The sequence below is a fragment of the Onychomys torridus genome, chromosome 1 (assembly GCF_903995425.1).
Source record: "Onychomys torridus chromosome 1, mOncTor1.1, whole genome shotgun sequence".
Taxonomy (NCBI): domain Eukaryota; kingdom Metazoa; phylum Chordata; class Mammalia; order Rodentia; family Cricetidae; genus Onychomys; species Onychomys torridus.
In genome coordinates, this window is record NC_050443.1 from 35,928,772 (window position 1) to 35,952,384 (window position 23,613).

Here is a 23,613-nt window from a genome sequence, read left to right on the forward strand (position 1 = left end):
ATATCTTCAAATAGAGCCTGTGAATCTTAGAGATTGTTCATATTTTGTATTTCCAGAGTTTTGTCTATTGTGGTATAGGTCAAAATCAGCCCACGGCCTGAAGGTAGGGATATTTTGTTGGGTATTTTTACGTACAACCATGGAAGGTCCTAGAACCCTCTGGAAGCACAGCCTTGAGTCTGCCTAGCCCTTAATAAGCCATCATTAAGGTTAGCCAGGCATGCCAGCTAACATAGAGTGTTGACCTGTCACTGTGCACTAACACAGAGAATTGCCCTGGCACTATGAACAAACCCAAAGGGTTGGCCTGACATTTCCAGCTACCACAAAGGGTCAGGTTGGTGCTGTCCACTGATATAGAGCACCTGCATCACCCTTTCCATTTGTTTTTTACCATAGGAGAGAAGACAGGAATTTCACCTAAATCTCAGGAAAACAGGTCTTGAGTTGGAAATTGAAGACAAAATGGTAACTATATTTGATAAATTATTCAAGGTTCTTATTTTAAGTGGGTCTTTCTCCTATTCCTGTATTTGGCTATCTAGATGATGGGTTTGGAACAAGACATGTATCTTTTGGCTACAGAAATGTGCATAGAGACAAGAAGACCTGCATTGTCACAGGTCAATAGTCAGTGAAACTTTTTAAAAGTCAGTAGGATCATAGGAAGTGGGAGAATGGCCAGTCTGCAAAGTGCTTGCCATACTAGAGTGGATACCCAAGTTTCACCCCGAAACCATATACAAATCTGGATGTGGTAATATGTACTTATAAAGCCAATAATGGGCAAAAAATGTGGGTCCCTGGGACATACTGCCCATCAAGTCTACCCTCATTGGTGAGTCCCAGGCCCACTAAAAGACCCTATCTCAAAGCAAACAAACAAACAAGGTGGATGGCTTCTAAGGAACTATACCTAGTATTGACTTCAGCCACTACACACATCTACACACTACATATGCAACATCAGACAGACAGACAGACAGACACACACACACACGCTTTCTACTTGGTACAGAAAGGTGAAGCACTTTGTGTACATATCTGTCTTTCCTTGAAGCAGCCTGTCTCATTCTGCACTGAACCTGGCTGTCTTTCAGGGTAGCCCACCATTTAACCCAGGATACTCTGTTCATGGATAGGTTACATTATTTTATTCTTTAACCCATTCATGTTCATCTACTGATTTTTTCCCAATTACCTTTAAAGTTGCAATTAAAGCCCTACTTAAGATCATATTCTATCTGTGACTCTTCTAATATCCTCTAACTTTGATTTTATTTTCTAATAATTTTTCTCTTCAGTTCTGAACCAATAAACATGTGAAATACAATACAAACTGTAACTTATTTTCCCATGTAGTGGACTTTCAGGTGGGCTCTATGCAGTAACTGTGTAAGAAGAGTGAGAATATCTAACAGCATGCATATAATACAATATAATATATATTAATAATCTCATATAATCATCTAAACAAAATCCTGAGCTCAAGCTCACTATAACTATTATAGTGTCCAGAATTATACATATAGCTATAAAATTGTTATTATTATTATTATTATTATTATTATTATTATTATTATTATTATTGAGACAGGGTTTCCCCATGTAACAGCCCTAGCTGTCCTGGAACTCACTCTGTATACCAGACTGGCTTTGAACTCACAGAGTAAAATGATTTATTTATGGTTTATTACCAAACAACATCTGTGCACAAATATTAAAGAACAAAGGGGAACCTGAGCCGAAACACAAGCCACTGCTAAAACCCACCATGGCTCGCTCCTAGCTCAAAAGGGCTGCTTCTTCCCTCAGTCACGTCCATCCCCAATGAAAGCCCCACCTCTTGGACCAAAACACTCCTCTCAATTGGCTAACAGACAGGGGACAGAATTCCCATAACATTTCCCCCTTTTGTCTAATTAAGAAGGAACGGTTCTAACTCTAATGTAGTAAAACTATATACAATAAGAATTATTATTGCCAGGTGGTGGTGGCACATGACTTTAATCCCAGCACTCAGGAGGCAGAGACAAGTGGTTTTCTGTGCATTTCAGGCCAGCCTAGTCTACAGAGTGAGTTCCAGGACAGGCTCCAAAGCTACAGAGAAACCCTGTCTTTAAAAAAAAAATAACAAAAAACAAAAAACAAAAAAACTTATTATCACGTATTGTCCAAATAAAAAGGAAAGGTAATAACCTTAATAAAAATTAAACTACATACAAGAGCAATTATCAAGCAAGAAATACATTCTCAATGTCTAGTCCATAAGTAATTGATAAATTTATAGTGATTACTCCATTAGCTGTCCTTTCCTGAGGAGTCCAAAGTTTTATACCTAATATGCCTTTTGCCAGGATTTGGGAAAACTGTAACTACAGCTGCCTAGTCTTCAACTCCATCAAAGACCTGAGAAGGAACTAATATTACCCGGGTAAGCAAGAAGTGCAAGCAAACGACTTCCAAAAAATGTGAGAAATGACAGAAACATTTGGCTACCTGGACAGTCACCCAAGTTTCCTCTGCAACACTGTGGCATCCATCTTTGGCCTATAGGCCTAAAATATGTGACAGACTCTTTTCAGAAGCAGGAAATTTTGAAGAACTGTCATAACCTGTCTGGCAAAGTTCAGCAGTCAACTTTCTTTGTGTCCTACTTGTCCAGTTTGGACAGCGTACTGTCAACAGTCGAGGCAAGGGCAGTTTCTTGCCCTAATGGCTAGCTTATGCAACAGAGAAAGCAAACTCCATATTGGAGTTTCTTTGATGCCCATTGTCTTTAGAAGTAGATCAGTGCAAAAAAAAAAAAAAAAGGTAGACCAGTGCTGCCAGGAGCAGATATGTCTCATGTCAAGAAAAGTCTAAGTTATTAAAACATTTTAAATGCCATATTCTGTAGGTCTTTGAAGTGTTTGAAGATTATCTAGCTACCTGAAATATATCTCTGTATACCTAGAAAACATAACTAACGTGACTGTAAGTTTGATAGTTATGGGTGAGTATTAGCCTGTATTTCTTTATTAGCCTAAATAGCTTTTAAGGACTAAAACTTGATATTGCATAAGTAAACAAGCTGTACTGGTAATACCTTAAGCAAAAATAAAAACAGACATACAGCATAAGGACAATAACCTCAAGTTTGTAACAATATACAAAAATATCTTCAACAGAAGTAAAAACATACGTACAGTATAACAAAAATGACCTTAAATTTGTATTAATATACAAAAATATCTTAAACAGAAGTAAAGACATATATTCAATATAACAAAAATAAACTTAAATTTGTATCAATATACCAAAATCAATACCAATGTAAATTAGTTAAGACTAGTAGTTGCTTTTTAGTTTGAAAGTAGATTCAGTAATCTACCTTTTTATCCTATCATATCTATCACCCCCTTTTTTTGTTCATACTAAATAACAACTTGTAACCAACCCCCCCCCAACATGATAACAAATATCCATAACACAGTGAAAGACCAAAATCCACCCACCCAAGGTCTTGGGAATGTGGGTGTCATGTTCTTAAAATTACTTCCTGCTGTCGGGGGGTGGGGGTGGGGGCGCGACAGCATCTCCAGGGGACCCTGAGAAAATGAAACAATGGTCATGTCCTGGGAGAACTACCTGTATCATTTGTTGCCAGTCTCTGAGTAATGGGAAAGTGTAGGGCTTATCTGAAGCCCTAGCTGGAGTAGTGCAAGAGGGTGGACCATCTCAGCTAGCCACCTTGGAATTACCCTCTGCAGTTTGCAGTCCAAAGCTAATCATTGGGTGGTTTATCAGCATAGTGATATTATCACAATCTAAGTAGAATTGTTGTTGTGGGGTACCATCATCTTTATGCAGACTTCAGAGATCACTGTTAGGAATGTTTATTGTTCACTGTAGAAAACTTAAGCATATTAAACGTCATATGCTGTAAGTCTTAGAGAGGTTAAAGTACCATGCTCTATTAAATACATTTGGGATAGCTAGGCTTAATTCCTAAATATCTGTTTAAACTTAAGACTGAAATCATGTACAGGAAGCTACATGAAGCCTAAGGTTAGAATTAGTTAGTACTTTATAATATCATTAATGTCAAAACAGAAAATTTAAATTTTGAGATAGTACTTACACCTTAAGAAAAGTTTTAAAGAGTCAAAATAAGTCAGAGGGTTATGAGATTAGTGACAATATAATAGTCTCTAGATTTTGGTTTTCTTCTGTCCCATACCAGGTGGCTCTTCTGATATGAGACAGGATTTGAATTTTCTTTTAACAAACATTCTGGGGTTAGAGAAGAAGAGAGCCGCACACCAACTTCAAAGCCAGCTTTAGTTTTTAATGGAATCAAGACTATGTGAAGACTGCCTATTTAACATGTCTGTAGAGTCCAGCAAAAACAGACATCTTGAAAGATTTATGAAATTTACCCTGTAGGAAGTATTCTATGCCATTAGGCCAGATTACTCCTTTACTTGGTAATTTTTTCTGGATGGTTCTTCCTTCCTTTTTTGATGCTTCATTTGTCCAAAGGAATCTTTAGATTCCTCAGTTAGATGTTTTTATTTTCCAGGAAATAAAAAAACAAAACCCTGACCTGACCCTAATTTGGTGATTTTTCCACTTGTCAGGTTGAATCATCACATCAGTTGATGAACTATCACCTCTCCTAATCAAGAGGTCTCTCCTGCTTGCATCTAATCTTCAGCAACTTTGATGGTATCCATAGCTTTTCTTCTCCTGTGGAAACAAAAACAAAACCTCTTCCTCAAAGCAATACATATCCTGGTTTCCATTCTGAGGTCAAACTTTTTTTACACATCAAAATACCCACTCCCTCTTTTTTTCATTATTAAGAATTTTTTTTATTCATTTTTACATACCAACCACAGATTCCCCCCTCTTCCTGCTCCCTGTCATCCTCCCCCTCAATCATCCCCTATTCCCTCCTCTGAAAAGGTAAGGCCTCCCATGGGGAGTCAGTAAAATCTGGTACATTCCATTGAGGTAGGTTCAAGCCCCTCCCCCTGCATCAAAGCTGTGCAAGGTGTCACACCATAGGTAATAGTCTCCAAAAAGCCAGCTCATGCACTAGGGATGGATCGTGATCCTACTACCAGGGTGCCTATTAAGCAGACCAAGCTACACAGCTGTCTCACTTATGCAGAGAGCCTAGTCCAGTCCCATGGAGGCTCTACATCTTTGGTCTAAAGTTCATGAGTTCCCACTAGTTTGGTTTGGTTGTCTCTATAGGTTTTCCCATGGCCTCAAACTCACAGAAATCTATCTGGCTCTACCTCCTGAGTGCTGGGATTAAAGGCATGTGCCGTCGCCGCCGCCGCCGCCACCGCCACCACCACCGCCGCCGCCACCACCACCGCCATCACCTGGCATATCTGAATAATTTTACTATCTGTTTTAATAGTTTTTTCTAAGGCTTATCAGTCAAAATGGTATTATTTTCTTCAGTAATTATTTGTAAGGCTTGCATATTATCAGTAATAGCCTTTTTAAGGCTATTATCTTTTGAATAGTAAGCTTTTCTACAGTTTGCATATTATCAGTCACCTTTTTACTCTCTACATCAGTAAATATTTCTAAAGCTTTTATTATCTTATTAGTCGAAATTGTATTATTCTCCTTAGTAATTATTCGTAGGGCTAGTATACTATCAGTAGTAGCCTTTTCTAAGGCTTGTATCTTATCAGTCAGTTTCTCATATTTGGCACAGTTATTAAATTTTAAGGATAAAATATGAATTCCCAGACTAATAATAATTATGACCGACATTGTATCGATCCCAGCTAAGTGGTTTATCTCCTCATTTAGTTTTTCTATTTATATCATGTCCATAGTAACAGTGAACAGGGTCCTAATTCCCTGCATTATGATATTTCCAATTTTTAACAAGTCAATTTTTAACAATCTTAAAGTTTTAAGACTGTCCTTTCCCCTTTTCTTTTTTAATTGTTTTTTATTTAAATTAATTTATTTAATAGCCTTCTTTACCATTTAAAAATTCCCAAGTGTCTCACCAGTTCCAGTCCTCAGAAGATTGGATAACAGAGATGGAGTGATGAGGTTTGACCAGCAGGTGGAGCCTGTGCGGCACCAAAGGTAGCTCAGGCTCAGCAAGCAGCTAGAGTGAACGCTCAAGGTGGCTGGACCATACTCTGTCCCAGTGCCTGTTCGGAAAAGCCCCCGTATGCTGGGGCAGATGCAGGAGGCAGCAGGACCAGGACCTGCTCCAGCACCTGTGCATGCCTGGCAGAACATGTATGGGGTAGCAGCGGTGAGCTAGGAGTCCGCATCTGAGAAAACAGGAAAGCTGGAAGGCACGGTGGGGTGTGCACCCTCCACTGGACAGCAAAGCAGCCTTTCAGGAAGACAGGGGTGGGGGAACAATGATCACCCTCCACCATGAAGGACACAGTTTTGAATTTTCTTGCAAGGCTGTGTTGGGCACCAGATGCAAAATTATTTCTTTACTTTTATTAACAAACGAAATCCACACACAAATATAAAAGAACAAAAAAGGGAACCGGAGCCAAGTCACAAGCCACCTCTAACACCCACTGTTGCTCGCAGGAAAGAGCTACCTCTTCCCACAGTCACATCCATATTCAATGAAAACCCCACTTCTTGGACCAAAACGCTCCTCCCAATTGGCCCTCGGGACTGGTGACACAATTCCCGTAACTTATAGCTGTGAATCAATTTAGTGCCGAGTGAACTAGACACACTGAAGTATACTTTAGATGACATTGAGCATATTCATGATAGTATAGCCATAGACCTGAAGTATATTTCATACGAAATTCTCTCTCAGTTTCCATGTGTCTCTGTGACTCTCTCTCTCCCTGTGTTATGCATATATACACATGCATATAATGTATATATGTTTATTCCTATGTTAGCACATGTCTTAGTTTCTTTTCTTTTGCTGTGGTAAGATGCCATGGCCAGGGCAACTCATAAAAGAATGTTTACAAGTTCCTCGTAGAGAAATCTCATTTCCTAAAAACTTCGCTGAAAATTGATTAAATTGAAATTTTTGAGTTTTGTTTCTTTAATTTTTAACTTTCATTCGGTCTCTTTTTTTTTATGCAGAACTCTGAAGATGGAAAAACCTTTTTTGTGAAGATCCACGCCCCGTGGGAGGTCCTAGTCACTTATGCTGAAGTACTGGGGATCAAGATGCCTATTAAGTGGAGTGACAACCAGGAGCCAAAGTACCCACCCCTGAGTTACATGCTTGGACCTGTGAAGCTCCCAGCCACTGTGAAGTATCCTCACCGTGACTATATCACGGCTCAGTTTAGCAGATACCGTCAGGATCTCTTCCTCATCGAAGACCAGGCTACTTTCTTTCCATCCTCGACGAGAAACAGAATCGTAAGTAGTAAAGGCCTTAGGCACCTTTCCATGTGTGGTGTGTAAACTCTGAGCTTTTGTGCTTGTACAGGCTCAGTAATAAAGTTTTCCTGGGTATAGCATAATATAATCATCTGATAGCACTATGCAGGGCTGAAAGCCTGTTAGGTCCAGTTTTAACTTGATAAGATCCCTATTTCTCAAATATTGTTTAAGAGCAAGTGATTGATGGTAGGCACAACCATGAAAAAGGCATTCTGTAACCCCAGAGCAGCCCAAACGTTCGTCACTGTAAACTGATCTTCAAATGAGATTTTGTAAGTTTAAAGTCAGAGGACGTCGATCACTTTAATTCAGTCTGAATATTCAAAGTTCTGTATATGTAGGTAGGCTTCAAGGAGCCTCAGACATGTTCTCCTCTATGACAATTGTCTTCAGCCCTGTCTGCAATATTTCTTCTCCTTCTGCAGGCCTAGGTCTTGCAAACTGATGACGGAAAGCCCCACATGCTGCTGTTTCCTTGTGTTAGGTGGAGATCACACACATTTATGTTACCCTGAGAATTAAGTGAAAATCTGCAGAAAGTTTGGACAGCAGTTAACACACAGCAAGTGTTCAGTGAGGAGTGGCTGTCACGGTCATTAGTCACCTGACTTCAGAAGAAAAAATGTGGTCCTGTGTTGTTCTTGTACTTTGTATCCTGTTTGTGTGTGTGTTTTAATTGCACCATTTGAGTCTCAACCACTACAGACCTGTCCCCCTAAAAACCACACACTCTCCCTTTGTAAGTAGAAAAGATGACTCATTCCACTTTCTGCCCAGTTCTTAAACAAATATTTTTTATTTAAATTCACAGAGATATCAAACAAAGTGTAGCTCCTAGAATTTTGGTACAATACGAATTGAATATGAATTGGGGGGAAAAAACCTCTCTTTTCCCACCAGGATTAAAAGATAAAGACCAACACTTCAAAGCAGCACCTTTCGGGAAATAAAGAGGCCCTACTGTTGTTTCAGAAGGCCTGTTTTCAAGCCAGAATGCTGCTGTTTCCTAAATAAGATAGCTTCTCTGGAAGCAGAGATCCTACTACTGTCCTGTGCTATTATGAAAGTTTAGTCAATGACATATTCCCTAAATATTTGCTGATAATAACTGAGGATGCTACTCATTGGCAGAATGCCAGCCTATTGTATACAAAGCGCTGTATTTAGGCCTCATCCCACCTTCTAAAAAGATGGACCAGGAGGCTGTTCAGCATGAGAAAGGATGCCATTCCTTCGCCACACCCTTGGCTTCTTGTTGTCACCAAAAAACCTTGCCAGCATGTTTTCTAAGTGAGAAGTCTGGACTTCCTTCCTTCTGCAGAATAGAAGCACCATGCTCACTATTTAGAAGGCTGGTGTAGAAAGCATCCCTTCCTTCCTGTCCCACTCAACATTTTAGTCTGTGTATGGACACACTGAATAGATCACTGGAGCACCTTACAGGATAGACTCCCAACTTGAAAGCATCTTCTCCAGCACCACAGTAAGAATTTATATATGCATACATGTGATGCACATACATAAAGTCCAATCTAGAGATTTCCCCATGACTTATATGTATGCACACACCGTCATAGTAGAAAAAGGACGGAATTTTTCGGCATGAATGAAGCTGTAGATTTAGCCACATGTATGGGCAAAAAGGCTTACACAGTTAGCGAGAGTTTTAAATTGAATGTCTGATTAATGCATCTGCATGGAGAGCGAAACAATTAAGGAATTTGATGTCACTTTGGCCATAAGGACAGAGCTGGTTCTTAGAGCACACTAAGGAAGGGCAACAGCCTCCTGTCCACCTATGGCAGACACATTCCATTGCTATAGTACATGCATATGCCACTTGGCTGTGCTTCGCAGACACCATGTCTTCTGAATATTGGTGGAGCCCTGCCCTGAGAAGCTCTGTAAACAGCATTTTCCAACTGTATGTAACTCTTCTGTATCTCTGTGTATCTGTGTGACTGTTAGAATCCTCTGTGAACATCACATGTGGACCATGTAATGAAGTGAACTTGCTGGACCTGGTGGTTCACACGTGGGATTCTGGCCCTTCAAAGGCTGAGGCAGGAAGATTATCAAGAGTTTGGGACCAGCCTGTGCTACACAGTGAGCTCTAGCCACGCCTGAGCAATAAAGTTAAGACCCGATCTCAAAACAAATAAGTAAATAAGTAAATAAATAAATAAACCCAAGAAAACAATAATCATACACACAAAAGATGGAGGGATAGAGAATGCTGGATATGTTCTGACTCTCCCCTTGACCAGCATTTCCCCCATCTCTCGGGCATCCCTTAGGACCCCTCTTCCCTGAGACAAAACACTGTGGTCTACAGTGTCATGGTGGCCTCTCTGTGTGATCCAGTCCAAGTCCCTAGACTTGAATCAAAAGCCAGGAGTGAGAAAGCTTAATAAGAAAGGTATGTGAAATGCAGCCAGCAAATGGCCGGTGGCTAGACCGCCTGTGCCTGTCCATCAAATTTTGGACACCAAGCAGCAATTCTTGAAGGAAATTGGAAGTGTACTGCAGTTGACAGACATACAATAAGACAGCCTTTCAGCCTTAGGGCTGAGCATTTTGTAGTCTGGATAGAAGACCAAACCTTTAAGCCAACATTCCCTTACATCAAAACCTAACGCAGATTTAGACCCTACCCTCAATCTATGAGTCCAGAGCAATGTGAGGAATTTGCTACAGGAGAGCTTGAAGCCTGTGAAGATGGTTTCTGGAGGTTTAAGGGAAGAAGCTGTCTCCTGTATACCCATACAGGAGAAGTCACAGGTGCTGGGGAAGGAGTTACGGCTTCAGGCCCACAAGATCTGAGTGGGGTGAGGGAACTGGTGAAGGCAGCTGTGCTCTTAGCAGATTCTCAGTGTAGATGCAGCAGCTTCATGTCAGACTGTGGGGGTGCGCTTTCCCCCTGGGCCTATTGGCCACCAAGTGGAGAGGGGAAAGAGTCAGAAAACTTTGGCTGCCCTTGAGCACGCACAGAGACAGCCCTCTGGGAGACAAATTTTGGTAAATCAGGCCAATTTTATTCCAGAGTATAAGGAATATACAGGATTAGAGAGCCTGGGACAAACCCTAATCTGCGTTAAGTGGCACACTCCTATCCCAAGGCTTAGTCTGTGGCAGTCGGGGCCTAGGGCAGAGCTCCTAGCACAAGCCTTCTTAGCAGGGCTCTGTGCCGAGAGTCTGGCTAAAGATGACTTGGGCGTGTGGTTTAGAAACAGCTTTTAAATAAGGTCAGTCCTCCAGGCCCAGGGACATTCTCCAGATAAGGGCAGGTAGAGAACAGGAGGCTTTGCTGGGGGGAGGGAGCTCCATGTGGCCAACCTAATGAGTGAGCTGCCAGACCATGAGAAGACTCCAGCCTCTGACCAAGCCAGCAATGTCTTCCAACATCAGACATGTCCTCTAGGACTTCACTGTAGGAGTGGAGATGCTGCTGGCTTCAGAGCATCAAAGGGCACACTGACTGTTTTGCTAGGGGCTCAGGCAGTTGATGACTTTAAATCGAAACCTGCGCTCACATGGGATTCTGAACATCCTAATGTGGTTCAGAACTGTACTAGAGTACCTCCCGCTGTGCTCTGTAAACAGAACCACAAAGCCCAGGGCCAGCACATCTGCCTTGAACTGAAAATGTTAACCCACAGATAAAATATACTTCACAGGAAAACAATTCCTCTTGTTACCTCAAGAATAATACAGCTCGGCTCCCTGCAGCTCAGAATGAGAAGAAGCATGAGATGACTTGTTTTCATGCTGCTAGCAAGACCTGCATTCATCAGCCTGTGGATCACTGAGTTTCAGTCCCTTTGATGCAACAAATGTGTTTTATAAGGCTACAGCTGAGAGAGATAGTGATCATTCTGATGAATTGAAAATCTTCTGGAAATGATTCACAATCCTAGATGTCATTAAAACATTCACAGCTCATTGGAGGAGATCAAATATTAAAATCATGAAAGACTCAAAAGGAATTGATTCCAGTTGACTTGAAGGGCACAAGATTTCAGTGGGGAAAGTAACTGCAGATGTGAACAGGTGGGCCAGAACCAGAAGTGGAGCCTGAGGCAGATTTGAATTGCTGTGGAGGCCAAATATGGTCACCAGGAGTTTTAGAGTAAAAGCCCCAGGATTGAGGCTCTAGGAGTCTCAACAGACCAAGCTCTGCCAACAGTCCCAGTATGTTAAGTAGTGAGGTAAACAGTGGTGAGTGAGAAGCTCACATTATTTTGCTTTCCAGGCTGAGGATTACTGTCCACTGGGAGTTAATTTTTGTGCGTGGTAAAAGAAAAATATCTATTTCTTCTCAAATGTATAGTCCACCAACTTGGAGCAATTACAGAGAGCATCCAACTTTCTGCTTCATGGGGCAGCTTTGAACATAACTAAAGCATATTTTGTCAACTTAAAAAAAATAAGACTTCTTCAGAGTATGTATGTACACACATATGTGTACATCAGGAACATATGCATATACATTAGCAGAGCATTATGTCTGTAGTACACATACCATAGTAAACCATGGGCATATTCAGAGACTGAAACAAAGATGAGAACGAAAATTGAAATAATTACATATTTGAAACAATAATCATTATTCACTACAATTATTAAAGAAAATGGCATCAGTGTGAGGCAGATGTCACTGTAGAAGCACTTTCTATGTAAGGGTGTGGTGGCTGTCAGTCCTTTGTGAGAGTGAATATCAGGCAGTCAAAACATGATTGCTGTGGATGCTTGCTATTCTGACAGTAACCTCTATCAGCTTTCTCTTTTGTATCAATGCTCACAAAGTTGAGCTTCACAAGTTCTGTGATTTGCAAAAGCAAGGACAGCTGAAGAAGCACCCACCCAGTCCCCCTGTGCTTCTCCTGGGACCTGCTTGCTGTAGATACCTTTCTCCCTCAGCTAACCTAAAAGATACCATGTACACCTCACCACCACCTTGACTCCCTAACACTATCTCACATGGTCACCATTGGACGGACTCTCAAGTCTTTGAGATATCCAGCTTAGTTTGTCCATTGCCAGCCTTCCACATTTAGAGGAAATAGGGCTAAAATATTGAATACTACTGCTAATATTCCGACCCGCCTCTTGGGGCCGCCATGCATCCTGACACAGAAGCCTCTTCTTAAGGAAAAGCTCTGCCCCTTTCTCTCTCTCCCTCCCTCCACTCCCACGAGGTGTGCGTAATAATTCATGACAACTATAGTTTCTAACAGTGAGGAGAGGCTTACTGAGGTTTTTGCTTAGACTTCTGTTTATCTCAAAGAAGAAGTCATTTATTTATAAATGCAAATTTTCTTAAAGAGTGTCCTCAGAAAAGAAGAGAGTGAGAATTAATTCCTTTTTTGGCATCAGAGAAAGTTCAGGTGTTTTGGAGCCGTGTTCATGCTCACATCTCTCACTTTGTTGAGACGTTTTAGTAACAAAGGCCAACAACAGACTCATTCCACATTCCTGGTTTGTCTCACAGATGGTTAGCAGATGGTTACACCCATCAGAAGAAAGCACTCTCGATGGTCAAGGCTACCCACTGGATGATGCTTCTCTGACCCTCTCAGGAACCTGACCATGGGCTACCCTGAGCCACAGTGAACAGGAACATTAGCATAGAGTTTCCCTAAACCTTCCTGTCCTCTCCATAAGAGAACAAACAGCCCTCTGCCTTTCCTGATGGGTACAGATCTGGCTAGATGCCCTTCCCATTGCAGTGGCCACTGTCCTCCACAACAATCTTTCTGAATAAAGCCATTCTTAGCCAGGTCCAGATTTTCTTTGACAACAGTATGTATAACTTGTTACCTCTGTATTGTATATTTCAATGCACATTAGAATAAATTTTCTATTTTGTTAATGCCCGAGGCAGAGCTCTTACCTTGGTGACCATTTTCTAAGGTCAAAGCATATAAAATTATTTTTTTTACCATATGATTCATAACCATCAAGCTGACATTAGCAAGACTGAATATTAGGTGCCCTTAAGATGGATGATTACAATTTTTTGGAGAATATCCACCATAGGCCCCATGAGTCTATGAGAAATGAAATGTGAGAGAAGAGGGCTGGGCATTGTATTTAACACAGTGACAGAAGGCCGGAAATCAGAAAGCTGAAAAAGGAGGCATTCTGACAAGGTCCTGGAGGACAAAGCAGATTAAGGCGAATTAATAAAAATACAACCACAGGAAACACCAAAAAGAAAGCTGATAGAGGTGATTAGAAAGAAAGTGGTAGAAGAGACATTACTGAAGCGTGAACCTAGTAAGTCTTAACAATAAAAATTCAGAGTCAGATGGATGGTGAAAGCTGAAAGATCAGAGAAGCAGAGCAGCAGCCACTCGAAACTTCTTATCTGTATGAATCCTCAGAAGAAATGGGGCTGTGATCCTGTTTCCACCCACCTTTTATTCCTTGTTTCCACCTCTCTAGTGCTGGGATTAAAGGTGTGCCTCACCACCACCTGGCTCGGTTTATCATTTAGACTGGTTCAATCTTGTGTAACCCAGGGTGGCCTTGAACTCCCAGTCTTCCTGCTTCCTCCTGCCAAGTGATAGGATTAAAGGTGTGTGCCACGACTGCCTGGCCTCTTGGTTAACTAGTAGCTAGCTCTGTCCTCTGATCTCTAGGCAAACTTTATTTGCCAGAACACAAACAAAATATCTTACAACACGGGACCAACTTAAGTTAATAAATTTAACAAGCTGATGTCAGGCAAAGGCCCCTTATAGATCATCAGTGTGATTGGCTGAAGAAATACTGAAAACAGCCTGGCTGTTATCAATTTGGTCTCCTGTTTCTTCAGGTGAACTATTATAATGGTACCTGAAATGCCGGTTCTAGTAAAGAGCTGTGGCATGTGAGCACCTCAGAGGAACTTGAGACAAGAGGAGAAAAATAAATGATGATTCATGCACTCCAGGCCCCCAGCAAGGCCATGGGGGTATTGTCAGAACCCAGGAATGAATTGTCTATGTCTCTCACAGCCCATGAAGACAAGTGTTCTTCTGCAGTCAGAGCCTGTGTCCATTCAGAGTAGACACCGTTCACTTGTGATTTCCCAAGTGTGAAAAGGCATGAAGTTCCACAGGGTGCTGAGTTCTCTTCACACTTGGCTGATAGGTTCAGTGTGCTTTGCCCCTGCACTTTTACCGCATAGATTTGATGTGCTGAGGTCCTTGCATGCTTCCCTGTTGGGGTTCATGTGCTGACTTCTCCTGGTACCTCCCTGGCAGGTTTACTATATTCTGTCACGATGCCCTTTTGGAGTAGAAGAGGGGAAGAAAAAGATTGGGATCGAAAGACTGCTGAACTCCAGCACGTACTTATCTGCCTATCCACTCCACGATGTGAGTATCAGTGACCTCCGTAATGCCGAGCCCATTCCCCCTCTCACAGTCAGAGCCTGACTTCCTGGGCAGTGGAGCAATTGTCCAATATCTTTCGATTTCTTTCTGAGCTGCTTAGTTTTCCTTCACAATGGGAAAATTTCCGGATTCCCTGCTTCCAGCTGGAGATGTGCACTAGCAAGGCTAACTAACGTGTTCTCAGTTCATTTTTCGTGTTGGCATTTCAAATGCAAAGTCTTTTTAATGGTCATTTGTATTTGCACACAATATTTTTCATTAGTAGCTATTCTGGAAATAGTAGTTACATTTAAAAAAAAATGCATGACATGTTTGTAGATGTAACCATCTTGTTAAATAAGAAACACAGAGCCAACTGCAGAATTAATAGCCAAGAGGTCAGAACAATAGTCGAGAGCTGAAAAACCTTACCCTTCACTGCTTCTGCTGTCTTTCCTCTCCACAAGAAATTACTCAGAAATTTCTATCATATCTTTTTCTCATAGATTTTGAATTTTTTAAAGAGTAAATGCACTCATGCTTATCCATCAGATGTAGAACTGGCTTCAGTCACAGGGAAAACATTTTTGCTGGCCATTATTTTTACACAACCGTGAAACCAAGTTCGAAGATCAGGGATTACCTAAAATGAAGCAGATGTCTAGCTGGGGGTGCTGAGGATGTCAGTCATCAGAAGTATTTCCACTAACAACCAAAATTCCAAAGACTTTTTCTTTGGGATTGATGACTCAATGCACAAAAATAGAGGGCCTTACACGTTCCACAAAGAAGTAACTGTTCCAGGTGTTAAACCCAGTTGTCAAGCCTGATAATAGCTTGGCAACCTTGGGGGGGGGGAGGAGAGGTGGGGGGGAGGGAAGTTGGGAGGGGACGTTTGCATTTGAATGGTGAAGCACATTCAGTTTCACCATGGCTTCATGGTAGAAACCATGTAGCTGGAGATGTCTATTCTACTTTGAGACCATCTGTTGGATCTCATTTCTGTCTCAGTTGCTCTGTCCTAGCTGGAAAAGACTTTTGTATGATGTATTTCCTCAGCAAGGGGAAGAAACAGATATTTCCATGAGAACAAACGAGAGAGGTTTTTCTCCATTTTGAGTGCTGGTTGTTTGATGGTTGCTCTGCTGAAGTGGTATTTTTCCTATTTTTATTTTATTGAACATAGATTTCTTTTGTACACTATATTCTGGCATGGTTTTCCCTCACCCAAAGTCCCCCAAGATCCTTCCTACCTCTCCTTCCATTCAAGTCCACAGCCTTTCTGTCTCTCATTAGAAGTGACTTTTAAAGGCCTTCAGCCAAGCTTTTCCACGTGACTTAAACTGCAACCAACCAATCAGCACTGTGAAATAGGACTGTAAGTTGGTTCTGCAAGGATGACAATGATCTCCTGTAGGCTGCAGCAACAATTTCATAGAAGCATTTCCCCTTTTAACTCACGTGAGATCCTTTAATGCAAAGGAAGAGAAAATGTCTGTTCTCTATTGCCTCCCACCCCAAGAGGGCCACAATCTTCCAGAGAAGAACTGTGTGGGGATTACAGAGTCAAGATACCAATAATATACAAAGATCCTGTTAGATGAGTACACATGTTGCCGGGCATTCTGTGTCTGTCTTTCTTTATAAAGGTGATTATGTCTTGCACATGTTGAGGATTTTTGTTCTTTTACTTACCTGCAAGACATTGATTCTTTTAACCCATTGCCCTGTTATAAATCCATCTCCTGCCATGGTCTTGGGGTATTTTAACCTGTACATACAGCCTTTCAGCACAGCCTTCCTTGTTTATTGGAAGTGAATAGCGCTGAGTTGTTTAGAAGCAGCTAGACATCACTATCTTTGACATCTGTAAATTTGGAAGTGGTGGGATTCCTCTTGTGTGCTTTTTCTTTGGTTTTTTGAGACAGGGTTTCTCTGTGTAGCTTTGCGCCTTTTCCTGGAACTCACTTGGTAGACCAGGCTGGCCTCGAACTCACAGAGATCCATCTGTCTCTGCCTCCCAAGTGCTGGGATTAAAGGCGTATGCCACCACAGTCTGCCTTGTGTGCTTTTTAGAGTGGTGTTTTATACTATCCCCAAATACCACCCTAAGGACACTGTCAAGTTTCACTTCTCCAAAGTCAGTGGTGTTACCTACAGAACAACAAAAAGCTTGAATTAGTAGGATATAAAATATCATACTTTATCATAAATCTTTACTCGTGTTAAACTTGAAGCTGGATACTCACTCTATCCTCAGCAGTCCTTAAGTACATATAATTTTTTAATGGGTTCAACAGCTACTGGTATAAGTGGCACTTTGTTTACTAGGCCAACTTAATAAATAAATCATTCTGACTGGGTTTTTGGATAATGTTAGCAAATTATTTCATATGAGTGGAATATAAATTGGAAATCCTTCAGTAAAAGATGGTGTCACCTTTGTCCACTGGCTGCCAGTCCAGAGAGGCTCCTCCCCATCAGCTGTGTCTCTTGCTTTCTTCTCTTACATTCTCCTTAACTGTGCACAGGGCCAGTACTGGAAGCCATCAAGAACTCCTACTCACATCAACGAGAGGTACATCCTTCGCCAGAACTGGGCTCGGTTTTCTTACTTTTACAAGGAGCAACCTTTAGATTTGATTCGGTAAGTACATTTAGCATTGTGGCCATTAGAAGCTCTACAGTAAGCTCTGTTCACTGCTTTTGTGATGGTGTCTCATAGTCCCTCTCTTTACTATTAATGGCTATCAAGGGTCAAGACATAGCATTTAGCCAGGACATGATCAGCCTAATTCCTGCTTTGTATAAGCAACACACACTTGGTCATGGTACTGAATTGCTATGGGGTTCATCTTCAACATGGAAATGATGCTTTATTTCCTTTGAAAATATGATGTGATTTGTCTACATTTTAGTTTAAGTATCCTAATTTTGTTTTACTTCCCAGTAAAAGAATATAGAATATAGGAGAAAGTAGCCTGTAAATGTTGATGTGTTGACCTCAGAGATCTGTACAGTTCTTGGTTCTATAATCTTAAAATTTTAAACATGCATGCAATCAATGCACAATAAATAATAGAATAAAAGGCTATATGTCAATGTTCTTTAATTACTCATAACTTTTCTGTGTATTTGAAATTGGTTCCAAATGAGAACTATAATAAAAAAGAGAGCTCAGAAATAGACTCATATATAATAATGACTTGATTCTCAGCAAAGGTGATTAAGAAGGCCATGTGAGAAAAAGGCAGTTGTGAGTGTAAACAAAATTGACACAGGTAGATAAACATGTACAAGATGTGTATCTGGACCATTTCCTGTGCACAAATATGAATATAAATTTAAATTAATCAGAGAAATACATAACATAGCTAAAAGTATCAAAACAAAAAATTAAGAGTATAGAAGAGAAGAATCTCTATGTCTTGAATGGGGCACAGACTTCTCAGATCAGACAGAACACACAATATAAAGAGTGTATTTGATTAAAGACATAGTACAGCCTGGAAATGTGTATAATAAACATATCAATAAAGTACATTTATCTAAAATATCAGAGAGATTTAGGTGATAATGTAGACTCTGACAAGAAGGTATAACAGATGCCTCATCAGAGAATTATGGTTAAGGATGACAGCAGCACACCAGGAAACCTGTGTGTAGTCATCCGCCGGGAATCTTGGAAAAAGGGATTAAAGAAAAGTTTAGGACCAGTCATAGTGGCGCACACCTTTATTTCCAGAACTCAGAAGGCAGAGGCAGGTGGGTCTCTGAGTCTAAGGCCAGTGTGATCTACAGAGTGCGTTTCAGGACAGCCAGGCTTAGGCAGTGAAGGAAATCATCAAAAACAGAAAGCAGAGGAAAATGTATTTGAATGAGGGAGCCATGTTCCAAATCCAGCAAGCAGTCGAACTTGGCAGTTTCAGGCATGTATTTCTGGCTTTAGAGTCAAGGGTAGAAGAAAGAGGTTATGGAATGTCCATTTGTGACTAAGGAAAGCTGGGCCTGTGTCAGGGGTGTCCCTGCATGGAGGTCCAGAGAGGCCATTGTGTGAAGCTATGAAGGCAAAGCCTCAATTGCCTGAAGAACCCAAGGAGATGCCAGAGTTGTGGGATATTTTCAGGGAAACAGGGAGTAGAACCAGCCCATGAGAAAGAAGTGAGGTAAAGTCAACAAAGCTGGAAGGAGTTGGAGAGCTTAAGAGCATTTGACATACACAGAGATGCAGGGTTGGAGTTCACCTGGCTGGGTTCCGGTCTTGCTTTGCTCCAGTTTTTCCTCGCTATGCTCCCTTTCCTCCATTTTGCAATAGTACTCTATATTCTGCGCCATTGTATATTGGAAGTATGTGATCTACTTTTTCATTTTGATTTTATAGGAGATTTCAGTTAAGAAATTGCCATGAATCTCAGAAGAGACCTTACAGACTTTTAAACAGGGTAGAGACTGATAGACTAAGGGGACTTTTGAAGTTGGATTGGATGCATTTCTGTATTATGATGTGGCTAAAAATCTATGGGGGCCAGGGAGTGGAATGTGGTTCAAATGAAAAAGGTCCCCATAGGTACATAGGGAATTAGCAGGTATGGCCTTGTTAGTGCAGGAGTGGTCTTGGAGAAAATGAGTCACTGGGGATGGGCTTAGAGGTTTCAAATGCTCAAGACAGGTCCAGTGTCTCTCTATTCCTGCTGCCTGCTGAGATGTAGAACTCTCAGCTACCTCTCCACTACCATGTCTGCCTGTGTACTGCCATGCCTCCCACCATGATGATAATAGACTAAACCTTTGAATATAATCAAGCCCCGATTAAATACTTTTTTTTTTTTTTAATAAGAGTTGCTATGGTCATGGTGTCTCTTCATAGCAATGGAAACCCTTACCAGGACAGTTAGAAAGCTATCTTTATGACAGACCTATGGAAACTGGTGGGTGACTGGATATGGAGAGAGGACAAATAGAGAGGATTCCAATGCATAATCCTACTGTCTCAAATATCACACAACTCATGTGAACTCTATACCATGTCCAGATATTTTAATTTTTTTTCTGCAATTTTCAGTGATAACTTTTTCATATTCTAAGAAAAATATTAATGCCAGAGTTGCTGTCACGGGTGTCTTCATCTCCAGTTGCATGTGCTCTGTCAGCACCTTTTCCTTTACAATTTCACAGCTTCCTGTAATTTCTCTTTCATGTGCCTATTGTTCCTGTCTTGATGCTTAGAGACAAAACTGACAACTGCTCCATACTAAATAATGTAGAACAAATAGATCAGCAGTGACTCTAAGGTATGTTCATAATACCATAGCAGTGGAGTGTCTGATCCTCAGATGCCAATGAACTTACATGCAAAGTAATTATTTCAGAATAGATATTGACTTTTGTTCATTGATTCCTCAAGGCTTTATTCCAATCATTTCTGCCTAATGTTTTTCATGTTATTTCATTGTGGAAATAATAAATAGACCTCTTCACACACATCACAGACATCACTACTATACCTTCTCTGTCTACAGAGGGTATATAGATGGTACGAGTCAGAGCTCCCCAATGGAAAATGAACATCTTAAGAAACACAATATACATACCCCTTTTATAAAAGGACTTAGAAGAAAGGAATGTTTGTGTGTTTGAGTCTTTTAAATATTTCTTATTAGATTTTTGTTACAAATAATGAAAAGGTTAATGTCTTAATACTTAATATTAAAATGATATTTCCATCATCTACATTTTTACTATAGTACAAATGAGGTGCCTTTTGCTTTCAGTGCCCTCAAATAAAATGTAGTTGGAACAGCCCCTGGTGGCTCAGGTCTATAACCCTAGCTATTCAAGTGGCTATGGGGGTGGGGGGTGGGGTGGGAGGTGGGGGAGTGGGGGAGGGGCTTTGGGGGGAGGATCACAAGTCAAGGCCTGCCTGAGGTACAGTCTAAACTCAGGAACAGTCTGGCCAGCTTTGTGTGGTCCTGTGTCAAAACCTCAACAGAAGCTGGAGCAAAGCTCAGCAGTTAAGAGCATCTGCTGCTCTTCCAGAGGACACAAGTTCAACTTCCAGCACCCACATATGAGCAGATCCAGAGACAACCGCCTGTAGCTTCAGATGAGATCATCCAGTGCCTGTTTCCGGCCTCTGTGAGCATTGCCCTTCTGTGCACAAACACAAAGACCATACACACTCTCAATTAAAATTGAGACTAATCGCCGGGCAGTGGTGGCACACGCCTGTAATCCCAGCACTCAGGAGGAATAGGCAGGCGGATCTTTGTGAGTTCGAGGCCAGCCTGGTCTACCAAGCGAGATCCAGGAAAGGCACAAAGCTACACAGAGAAACCCTGTCTCGAAAAACCAAAAAAAAAAAAAAAAAATTGAGACTAATCAAAACCACAGAAAACAACACCAATGAAGCCATGAATGGGGGCAGGGGATGTAAAGTTGGGATGAAGGTTACAAAGGAGGGTTAAAATAATCAGAATGTACATTTTCCATGTATGAGATTGTCAAAGAACAAACAAACAAACAAAAAGGAAGAAAAGTAAGATGTGGGCCATGACTGCAGCCTGGTGTTAAGACACTTGCTTAGCATGTGAGTTGTGTAACAAAGGCTAGTTGTTACTCTGTGCTTTTAAGTTTATCCATCAAGTCCACGGTCAGGAAAAATACTTCCTATGCTTCCTCATTTTGTAAACAATAAATTCTTGTTTGCTCCCATTTAGGAAATGGTTCAGCAATTTCCTACATTGAGACTATTTTAATAATAATTATAGGCCTACAGGCCTTTTAGATTTTCAATATCAAGGAAGATTATTCTTGAAAAGTGAAAGGGAGATGAAAGTGGTCATTTTAAACTAGGCTCAAAAGTTGTCCAAGTAACCACCATGGTCTGATTTGAATAAAGGCCCGCTCAACAAGAGAGAATCCACGCTCAACACTGCCAAAATGGCCAAGAGCCTGACAGTAGACAGGTCAGGAGCCTAGGGGAAAACTAGATCCTCCTTTTCTGCTAAAGGATCACAGCAATAAAATGACTCCTAATGACACTGTGCTACACTCACAGATCAGTGTCATGCTCAGTCATCATCAGAGAACCTTCCTTCTGCAGTACATTGGAACAAATACAGAGACCCACGACTGCACAATGTGAGAGACCCTGAAACACTCAGTCCCTAATGGGATGTCTCCATCAAATTCCTCAGGGAACTGTGCAGAAGAGGCAAAAAAAAAAAAAAATTGTAAGAGCAGGTGGATGATACCAAGGAAACAAGAACCTGTAAACACAGCAATACCATTGGACAGGGTAATTCACAAAGACATGGCAGCCTGCACAGGTCCTGCACAGGGCAGACAAGGTCCAAGTGTTAGGATGGGGCACGAGCCCCAATTCCTAACCTAGAGATCATATACAGTTGATAACTACTATAAAGGAAAAGTTAGTTTCCTCCAATAGAGATTCACTGGGTGCACAAACCGTCCTTAAGGGCAGGCCCTTTGCCTGGCGGTAAGTATCAAACCAGCTCTACAGTATTTTTTTGGAGGTTTTCAGTCTCACAGTGTTTTGACAGCATTTTTAGTTTTTTATGTTTATTTATTTTTACTGTACAGGTCTTTTGCTTATGTATTATGGTTTCTGACTTTGTTTTTATGTGTTTTCCATGTGTGTGTGTCTGTGTGTGTGAGTGTTTGTGTGTGTGTGTGTTTGTGTGTGTGTGTGAGTGAGTGTCTGTGTGTGAGAGTGTCTGTGTTTGTGTGTGTGAGAGAGTGTCTGTGTTTGTGTGTGTGTCTGTGTGTGTGAGAGTGTGTTTGTGTGTGTGTGTGTGTGTGTGTGTGTGTGTGTGTGTGTGTGTGTGTGAATGTCTGTGTGTATGAGTGTCTGTGTGTGTGTGAGTGTGTATGAGTGTCTGTGTGTGTGTGAGAGAGTGTCTGTGTGGTGAGTGTCTGTGTGTCTGTGAGTGTCTGTGTGTGTGTGAGTATGTGTGTGTATGAGTGTCCCTGTGTGTGTGAGTTTGTGTGTGTGTCTGTGTGTGTGTGAGTGTGTGTGTGTGAGTGTCTGTGTGTTTCTTTTGCTTTTTTCTTTGACTATTTTTTTCTCTCTGTTTTGTCCTATCCTGCTTTGTTTGTTTTTATTTTATCTTATGATTATTTAGATTCCTGTTTGTGTTCTAATGAGGGAGAGAGAAAGAAAAAGTGTGTATTTGGGTGGAGGGAGATGAGGACCTGGAAGGAAATGGGAAAAAAGAACCATAATCAAAATATACACTATGGAAAAGAAATCTATTTCCAGTTTTTAAAAACAAGAAATTCTAAATAAGGAAAAACAAACAAAAACCTAGTTTTTTAAGACATCTAGTTTCCTCATGAATTCCTGAGAATTCTTGTGCCTGGGGCAACATATGCTCACTGTACCTCCTAAGATAGATTCTTTAAACTTTAATATGGCAAAGGAAGGTCAAATAGAATATGTTTTTTAAAAATAAAGTATTCAGTACTCAAATATCATGCAGGCATCCATTACAATCCCAGCATGGCAGAGGCTGATGCAGGAGGATTGCTGAGAGACCAAAGCTAGTCTAGGCTACAGAGTAAGACTATCTCAAAAAGGAAAGACAGAAAGAAAAATAGAAAAGAATATTAGTGTCTTTCTGGTGATATTGATGTTGTGCGGTACTATAGAAATTGCTTTATTCTTTAGTAAAATCTCAGAGAGATGCAGGTTTGTTCACATGTGCTGTGGGGAAATGTCGACAGCAGATTGCTAAGGGACTGTGACAGACAGCATTTCGGAAAAAAGCAAAAGCAGAACTGCAAAAATGTTTAAAAGAAAACACAGATGCAAGACACACAG

The 23,613-nt window shown here is 41.0% G+C and overlaps 1 protein-coding gene across 1 annotated transcript in view; it reads left to right on the plus strand.

Moving 5' to 3' along the window:
* Nucleotides 1-23,613, plus strand: part of Ano5 (anoctamin 5) — a 68,396-nt gene that overhangs the window by 21,801 nt on the left and 22,982 nt on the right. The window contains exons 6-9 of the mRNA XM_036185118.1: nt 400-468; nt 7,102-7,386; nt 14,661-14,774; nt 17,303-17,418. Of these exons, the coding sequence (XP_036041011.1) occupies nt 400-468; nt 7,102-7,386; nt 14,661-14,774; nt 17,303-17,418 (584 nt within the window). The remainder of the gene's footprint in view (nt 1-399; nt 469-7,101; nt 7,387-14,660; nt 14,775-17,302; nt 17,419-23,613) is intronic.